The sequence below is a fragment of the Chiloscyllium plagiosum genome, chromosome 8 (genome assembly GCF_004010195.1).
Source record: "Chiloscyllium plagiosum isolate BGI_BamShark_2017 chromosome 8, ASM401019v2, whole genome shotgun sequence".
NCBI classification, from domain to species: domain Eukaryota; kingdom Metazoa; phylum Chordata; class Chondrichthyes; order Orectolobiformes; family Hemiscylliidae; genus Chiloscyllium; species Chiloscyllium plagiosum.
This window is the reverse complement of record NC_057717.1, coordinates 103054719-103064507: the sequence shown is the minus strand read 5'-3', so window position 1 is coordinate 103064507 and position 9789 is coordinate 103054719. Positions and strand designations below refer to the sequence as shown.

At 44.3% G+C, this 9789-nt stretch overlaps 1 protein-coding gene across 1 annotated transcript in view; it reads right to left on the bottom strand.

The window, feature by feature from the left end:
• olfm2a (olfactomedin 2a) overlaps nt 1-9122 on the bottom strand; it is a 338899-nt gene extending 329777 nt beyond the window's left edge. Inside the window, exon 1 of the mRNA XM_043694956.1 lies at nt 8696-9122. Within this exon, the coding sequence (XP_043550891.1) occupies nt 8696-8761 (66 nt within the window). The 5' untranslated portion in view covers nt 8762-9122. The remainder of the gene's footprint in view (nt 1-8695) is intronic.
• Nucleotides 9123-9789: the final 667 nt, after the last annotated feature.

The following is a 9789-nucleotide window of genomic DNA, read 5'->3' as shown; positions in this document are numbered from 1 at the left end:
GTGTGTGTGTGTGAGAGTGTGTGTGTGTGAGAGTGTGTGTGTGAGAGTGTGTATGTGACTGCTTGTCAGATCTAAAGGATAATTACTGATTGTTGTGAGGTGTCCAGTGTCAGTTTAAAAGAAACCACACTCAAGAACGTAGACATTGATCGCGAATGAGAATTAATCCTTTCCTGAAGCTTACCATGCTAGTTTTCCTGGCTGTGTCTCAAACCTAAACAAAGGTTGACACAGAAACAGGCCATTCATCCTAACTGGTCATGATATTTCCTAATCATGGATGTCATTACAGTGAGACGTGAACCGTGGTCTCCTGCCTCAGAGGGAGGGGCACTACCACTTTAATGCAAGAACCTGGTATTTTCAAACCAAAATGTTCAGAGATGTTGTTATATATCTCTGGAGGACCTGGGCCTTAAACCCAAGTCCCTGCTCCAACCAAACCTCATCCCATCCTTTCACCTCCACTCTATCTCTATTCTGTTATCCCTGCGATAGGCAGTTTCACAGTCTTTCAGTAAAGAAATTTTGCCTGCTTCCTTTATGAGATTATTACTGACTGCCTCATACTCTCCCCCCACTATATTTAGAGGCACATTTTTGATCAAAACCATTACATTTTTGTCACATCATCTCTCAGTGTTAAGAGTTCCAGTTTGTCCAGTCTTCCCTAGTCCTAATCTTTCATCCCTGATATCATGATTGTAGATTTTTTTTCACATTTTCTCCACTGCCTGACGTTCTCTTATGCTTCATGTCTACAGGAGCTGTGTGTGACCTCCTTGTGTTTTTAGTTATTTTCAACCAGCAAACTAGATGTCCTCTACGCAATCAACCACAAGGGCCAGTTAGCAGCGAGTACCCAGAACTTTGTCATTGTCGTTTTTGATTTAGCTGCTTAATGGAGCTTGATCAAACTCCATGTTGGCACGGGTCCACATCACTAGCACATACCAGGAACGGGATGCCAATTGCTGTTGAATTGACAAGGCCACCTGTCGGTTGGTGTTGGAGATGGTCAATTTGGCCGAGCGAGGAATTCTGTGATTGGGGTCGGCTTGTTATGAAAACTAGTTGGCTTGCATATACGAAGCACCATTCACAACCTCAGGGAATCACAAAGCACACTTCAGTCACTCTGTAGTGGAGACACTACTGCAATACCAGAGACACAATGGCAATCTGCGCATAGCCAACTCCAACACAATGGCAATCTGCACATAGCCAACTCCTACCATATGGCAATCTGCGCGTAGCCAACTCCAACACAATGGCAATCTGCGCATAGCCAACTCCAACACAATGGCAATCTACGCATAGCCAACTCCTACAACATGGCAATCTGCGCATAGCCAACTCCAACACAATGGCAATCTGCACATAGCCAACTCCTACCATATGGCAATCTGCACATAGCCAACTCCTACACAATGGCAATCTGCTCATAGCCAACTCCTACAATATGGCAATCTGTGCATAGCCAACTCCAACACAATGGCAATCTGCTCATAGCCAACTCCAACACAATGGCAATCTACGCATAGCCAACTCCTACAATATGGCAATCTGCACATAGCCAACTCCTACCATATGGCAATCTGTACATAGCCAACTCCTACACAATGGCAATCTGTGCATAGCCAACTCCAACACAATGGCAATCTACGCATAGCCAACTCCAACACAATGGCAATCTGCACATAGCCAACTCCTACACAATGGCAATCTGCTCATAGCCAACTCCTACCATATGGCAATCTACGCATAGCCAACTCCAACACAATGGCAATCTGCACATAGCCAACTCCTACCATATGGCAATCTGCACATAGCCAACTCCTACAATATGGCAATCTGCACATAGCCAATTCCTACAATATGGCAATCTGTGCATAGCCAACTCCAATACAATGGCAATCTGTGCATAGCCAACTCTTACAATATGGCAATCTGCACATAGCCAACTCCTACAATATTGTAATCTGCGCATTGCCAATTCCTACACAATGGCAATCTGTGCATAGCCAACTCCTACCATATGGCAATCTGCACATAGCCAACTCCTACACAATGGCTATCTGCGCATAGCCAACTCCAATACAATGGCAATCTGTGCATAGCCAACTACTACAATATGGCAATCTGCACATAGCCAACTCCTACACAGTGGCAATCTGTGCATAGCCAACTCCTACACAATGGCAATCTGCACATAGCCAACTCCTACACAATGGCAATCTGCTCATAGCCAACTCCTATAATAGGGTAATCTGCTCATAGCTAATTCCTACAACATGGCAATCTGCGCATAGCCAACTTCAACACAATGGCAATCTGCTCATAGCTAACTCCTACAATATGGCAATCTGCTCATAGCCAATTCCTACAACATGGCAATCTGTGCATAGTCAACTTCAACATAATGGCAATATGAGAATGATCAGATTGGCTGTTAGAATCATAGAGAAGTGCAGCATGGAAACTGACCATTCAGTCCAAATTATCCATGCCAACCAGATATCTGAAATTAATCTCATCCCATTTGCCAGCATTTGGCCCATATGCCTCTAAACCCTTCCTGTTCATGTACCCATCCAGATGTCTTTTAAATGTTGTAATTGTACGAACCTCCACCACTTCCCGGCAGCTCATTCCATACATGCACCTATCTCTGCGTGAAAACGTTGCCCTTTAGGTCACTTTTAAATCTTTCCCCCCTCACCCTAAACCTATGCCCTCTAGTTCTGGACTCCCCCAACCCAGGGAAAAGACTTTATCTATTTACCCTATCCATATTCGTCACGATTTTAAAAACCTCTATAAGGTCACCCCTCAGCCTCCGACCCTACAGGGAAAACAGCCCCAGCTTGTTCAACCTCTCCCTATAGCTCAAATCCCCCAACCCTGGCAACATCCTTGTATATTTGTTTGTACCCTTTCAAGTTTCACGATATCCTTCTGATAGGAAGGAGACTGGAATTACACAAAATATTCCAAATGTGGCCTAACCAATGTCCTGTATGTTAATCAGGAGATGACAAAAGAAAAAGCTTTGGTTAGGCAAATTCATAATTCACTGTCTCTGTTAAGGTGGGATTTAAACCAGTAGACCCCAGAATATCAGCCCAGTAAAAGTCGAGCCTCACTGCTACTATCTCCCATTCATTGGGGCGAATTCCCCCTCCTCTTCTTCAAACAAATATTACCTCCTAAAAGGGCATTTGGAGTCCTGATTTAACACCACATTGAAAGCACAATATCTCTACCAGGGCAGTACATCCTCAGCACGACATTGGTCAGTCAGGTTTGAGTCTCTAGAGTCGTGTTTGAACTCTCAAAGGCCAGAGAATACCTATTGAACCATCGCTCATGTCACAGCTCTTTCACTCTGCATCTAACCAGGTCCAATCTGGGCTTTTGTAAATTTTTTTCCAGGTGTCACTGGCTAGGTCAGCAATTATTGCCCCCTACTAATTGCCCAGAGGGCAGTTAAGAGTCAATCACATTGCTCTGTGTGGAGAGTCACATGTAGGCCAGGCTGGACAAATTTCCTTCCCTGAAGGATATGAGTGAACAGATTTTGCAGCAAACCAAATCACGGTTGTTATGGTCACCCTAATGATATTTATTAATTGAGTATTTCAGTCCACAAGCTGCTGTAATGGGATTTGAACCTGTGTACCCGGAGAATTGGTTAAGGCTTCTGATTTACTAACTTCTTTTTCAATATCTTTCTAAGGAACCTGCTCAGAGATGTGATGGTGTACCTCTGAAGCAGGTGGGACTTGATCTCAGGGCGCCTGGACCAGAGGTCGGGAAATTGCCACTGTGCCACAAAAGCCCACTAGCCTTCATGACAATACCGCTGCGTTACCATCTCTACTCTGTATTAATGTAGGGAATTGGTGGGGGTGGGGCATGTTGAGGGGGGTTGGTTGATGTTGGTGGGGTGGGTGGGACGATGGCAGGATATGTGATCCACATGAGCCATCCAAACAACTGAGCCAATTGCCCTCCCTTCACCCTACACTTTCTATGACAACATGCACCTTCAAATGCATAGAGTCATAGAGATGTACAGCACGGAATGTTGCAATATAAAGTTATGGATAGTGAGTAGTGAAAAATCAGAATCCCTACAGTGTGGAAACATGCCCTTCAGCCCAAGTCCACACCGACTTTCCAAAGAGTAACCCACTCAGACCCATTCCCCTACCCTATATTTATCCCCGACTAATGCACCTAACCTACACATCCCTGAAAACTATGAGCAATTTAGCATGGGCAACTCAACTAAACGGCATATCTTTGGATTGTGGGAGGAAACTCACGCAGACACAGGGAGAATGTGCACACTCCAGGTATGCACTGAATGTGCAAACAGGGTAGTGTCCCTGCTGCTGAGCTAGAGGTACCAGGTTCATAATCTCACTTTGAGACCGGATGGCCAAAGAAAGAGTGTTCATAAAGTTCCCAGTCAGGTTCAACATCAACTTGTAAGTCCTTCCAATGTGTGCCAATGCAGGTGGTAAAAACAGCTGAGATTCCTGGTCAGCCTTGTGATGGAGAGAAATTAGGAGTTTTTGTCTTGGCTGCCCAGAGATTAACATGAGTGTAAATGTGCATTTTGTCATAACTTAAACTACTTAAGTGAACCAGAACACACTATTCACTACCACTGTGAACAACTGGGAATACAAATGGTACATTAATCTTTATTATGATTGCTGGGTATTGATTGACTGGGTTCTCTGTTGTTTGTCAGTTATATAAATGATTTGGATGAGAACATAGGAAGTTTGCGGGTGACACCAAAATTGGTGACAAAATAACTCCACGGAGGCTGGTATCCTGTCACCAAGTCACCCTTTATTTACAAGTGCACAGTACATAGGCTCTGACAGGCAGCTCAGAGCCAGTCACGAGAATGAGGAGACTCTGTGAGACTCCTGCTTATAGCTGCTGGCCAGGGTTCCCTAGCCCAGGTTAACAACTCCAATCAAGGATCTCATAGTTAATGGGATCCACCCGGACCACCCTGCAATCACTACAGGTAGTATAGTCAACAGTGAAGAAGATTATAAGGGATCTTGATCAATTGGGCCAATGGGACGAGAAGTGGCAGATGGATTTTAAGCTGGATAAATGCAAGGCGTTGCATTTTGGCAAGATGAACAAGGGCATGTCTCACACAGTTAATGATAGGGCGGTGAGGAGTGTTGTTGAATAGAGAGACTCAGGGGTTCAGGTACATAGTTCCTCGAAAGTTGAATCACAGGTAGACAGTGTGATGAAGAAGGCATTTGGCATTCTCGCCTTCATTAGTCCGACCATTGAGTATTAGAGTTGAGAAGTCATGTTGCAATTGTACTGCGTGTTGGTGAAACCACTTTTGGAGTACGGGGTGCAGTCCTGGTCGCCCTGCTATAGGAAGGGTATTGTTAAATTGGAGAGGATGCGGAAAATATTTACAAGTACGTTACTGGGACTGAAGGGCTTGATTTATGAGGGGAGGTCGATAGGCTGGGACGTTTTTCACTGGAGCTTAGGAAATTGAGGGGTGATCTTATAGAAGTTTATAAAATCATGAGGGACATAGATAAAGTGAATAGCAAAGGTTTTTTCTCCCCCTGGGGATATGTGAGTTCAAAACTAGAGGGTAGAGTTATATGGTGAGGGGAGACCTGAGGGGCAACTTTTTCACACAGAGGGTGGTTTACATGTGAGAAACTGGTGGATGCAGGTATAACTACAACATTTAAGAGACATTTGGACAGGTACATGGACAGAAAAGATTGAGACAGATATGAGCCAAACTCAGGCAGATGGGATTAGTTTGGTTTGGGAAACTTGGTCGGCCTTGATGAGTTGAACCGAAGGGTCTGTATGACTCTATGGCTGATAGTTTAGGGTCAAGGGGCTCCATTGTCAATCATGATCCTGGCTCATTCTCACATTCTTGTGCTGACAGCCAACAAAGAGCTTTCGATTGTACAGTCACCGGTGTACAGCACGATGTGCGGACTCCTTCTCACATGATACACAGGCAGGAATGAATCCTGACAGAAAAGTTATTTCCTTATATTAATTCCCAATGTTTCAATGGGCAAAGTTACTCAAAAAGACTGCTTAAAAGTAGTAGGTAGCATCTTTGTGCGTGTGTGTGTGTCTGTCAATCTGTCTGTCTGTGTGCATGTGTGTGTCTGCCTGTCTGTGTGTGTGTCTGTCTGCCTGTCTGTGTGTCTGTCTGCGTGCATGCGTGTGTGTGTTTGTCTGTCTGCCTGCCTGTCTGTGTGTGTGCGTGTGTATGTGTGTGTGTGTCTGACTGTGTGTCTGTCTGTATGTCTGCCTGTGTGCACGCGTGTGTGTCTGTCTGTGTGTTTGTGTCTGTCTGCCTGTCTGTGTGAATGTGTGCGTGTTGGTGTGTGTGTCTGACTGTGTGTCTGTATGTCTGCCTGTCTGCCTGTGTGCATGTGTGTGTGTCTGTGTCTGTCTGCCTGTCTGTGTGAATGTGTGTGTGTTGGTGTGTGTATGTGTCGATATAGTGTGGAGAAGACTTGAACAAACCAGTTACTCTTCAGAGCCACAATGTTCACTGCTTTGGAAAGACTCAAACTGCACTCGATGATAATGCATGATGCAGCAAGAACTATTGCCAAGTAGTTGCTTCTCCTGGGCAGTAATCCACTGGTCTAACAGCCAAAGCCAGATTCGTTGTTGTAACTGCAGGAAGGACTGGTGTCAGATGTGACGCAGTGGGTAGCATCTCTCTGTCACTCTCTCCTCAGTCAGGCAGTTAAAACTTCAAGATTCACTCTAGGGAGCTCAAGTGCCCAATCCAGGCTGATGTATTCACTCAGTGAGGTGGTGCTGGAAGTGCAAGCTTTTCAATGCAATGTCAAACTGAGGCTCCATCTGTTCTCTCGGTGGTTGCAAGAGATTCCAGGACTCAACTTGGTGATGAGCAGGATAGCTGTCCTCAATGACCTGGGTGACACTTATCCCTTAAGAAACATCACCCAACCAGACCATCATGTCGTTATCTCACTGCTGTTTGGAAGGGCTCGCTGTGTGCCAATTGGCTGTCATTTTCCCTTCATACAGTAGCAACTACACTTCAAACGCATTCGCTTGTTTGTAAAATGTTTTGGGATGTCCTCCATCTTTGCCTTCCTTTATGGTATCTCTGATGAAAAATAATCTAGACTCGAAGCGTTAGCTTGCTTTCTCTCCATGGATGCTGTCTGCCCTGCTGTAACTTCCAGCAATTTTTGTTTTTAGTACAGATTCTTGCATCTGCAGTAATTTGCTCATTCTTTGATGGTCTGCTGGCATTGTGAGTAAAGCCAACATTTATTGCACGTCCCTAATTGTCCTTGAACTGGCTGGGACCATTTCAGAAGGCCGTTAAGAGTCAAGCACATTGCAGTGCGCCTGGAGAGACTTGTCAGTCAGATCAGGTAACGATTTCCTTCCTTAAAGGACATTGGTGAACTAAATGGGTTTCCATGAGAATCAGTGATAGTTTCTCATTCACTGAGAGGGGGTTTCAATTCCAAATCTTCACTCATTCACGGAATTTAAGATGGCTCTGATGGGATTTGAACCCATGCCTTAAGAGTCCAAGTCCAGTGATGTTACCACTGTTTCACCCTGACAAAAAGGGAATGGTACCTTGACTTTAATTGTTCCAACAATAATCATAGTGACACCAATCACTTGGTACTGGAGCCCAAGACTTCAAGGGCTTCAGCCAAGATGTCTCCTCTCATCATTCTCTCTGTCGAGTTATGTTCCACTAAGATTGTTACCATTTACTCACAAGAGTATAGATCTCACATTGCTGCAGCCATCACATCCCCATATTCAAAGAACTTCCAAATTTTGCTTCCCCACTCTGAGTCATGTCTAGAATTTACATTTGTTTATATACCATTTCTAATCACCACATTCCCAACAAGGGTTGCTCTCCATTACCTCCTACAAAGACTTAGTTTGCCAAAGTACCAGCAGATAAATTTGTCTCAGGAATTGACTACAAGTGCGAACTAGATGACATAGAGAGGCAGACAACCTGCAAAGTGAACAGTTCCCCATCCCCAAACTCCTCAGTTGAGGGGCCAAGGTGACTTTGAATTTTGCAAAACTCTGCGAAAGGTCTACACACACACACTCTGACAAAGATAGGGCTGTAACCAAGAGTTTGTTCAAGAAACACCAGTCACACACGTACATAATAGGTTTGACCAGAAAAGACTCCTGTATTTGAATGTATTTCCATGTGCAGAGATGCCAAATGGGCTTTTGTTGCGTGCGTACAATGTGGACAGGCAATGAGAGTGGTGTCGTACAGAAGGGTGTCTTTAGGACCATGTGTAGTTCGGACTGTGGCTATGCCTTTGCTGAAACAGATCACAATGCCTGGAGTTTATGGGACATCAAGCATTTCATCTTCCAACTGATAAGATAAGCAAAGACAAGCTTAAAACCCACATCTTATCCATGCAAAGCACCTCTGACGAGACATTAACTACAACAAAAGAAAACATGCTAAAAAACATCACTGCCAGGGATCCTATCAACAACAGTCCCGGAGCACGCTCAGTAACACGGTCCCCAGCGAAAGCCTCAGCAAACCTTTACTGCCTTATTGAGACCTGATCGTAAATTAAAAAGAGCAATAGAAAGCACGTACCTGACAAGGGTTTGGGCCGATCAGCAGGAGCAGAGAGAAGGTGATAGAGAGATTCATTCTCTGCATAAAAAGACAGGAAGGGAGAGATCGCCAGCCACCTCTTCACTTCTGATCTCAAGATGTCAGAGTATGGTGTTCTGTTTTGAAAGGGAGATCTTGATCCAGCATTTATAGCCAGTTGTCCCTGCAGGCTGCCTTATTTTTAACCTCAAACATCATTTGATCAATGATGCAAGGCTCAGTCATAACCCCATTGTTAGGAAAAGAAGGGGGGTTGGGGGTGCAGAAAGTGTTTGATGGTTTGAAAAGGAAACAGCATCAAAACAGGGAGGATATCTGTGTATCTATTGATATTTAAACAGGGAGCTACAGGGAACAGGGCTGTGCTGCTGCAGCAGTAGCTTCCAGCAGGAGAATCTGGCACAGAGAGAAGGGGAAGGAGAAAGAGAGAGAGAGAGAGAGAGAGAGAGAGAGAGCACGAGCCAATGATTGTGTTTAATTCTTTAAATATATTGTTCCGCTTAGAAATTTAACAATGCAAATATGTTAAGGTAAGCACCCTGAGACATAAATTAAAATACACATACACACACACATACACAGCCAGATTGTCACACACAGACACATGTCCACAGACAGACTGACACACAGAGGCAGAAGCCAACAGACTGACACACACAGACAGACACACAGAGACACATATGAATAGATCGGCCTGAGACTTACAGACAGATTGACACATAGACTGAAGCAAACAGACTGACCCATACAGATAGACTGACACCCAGATACATACAGGCTGAAATACACAGACAAGTCACACATAGAAATAGACACAGATGAACTGGCGTACACACACATGCATGGAATGTACAAAGAATGTATACTTCACTTCCAAACAAGTAAACACAGTCGAACGTACTGACACAAACATACACGCAAACATATTGACACAGAGAGACATTCAAGGACACAAACAGATACTTAAACAAACACACATTAACACATAAAACTAGAGACACAGCCAAATATGCATAGACATATAGGTACACAGGAGCAAGTGCACAGACATACACACATAGGAAGCTAGAGCA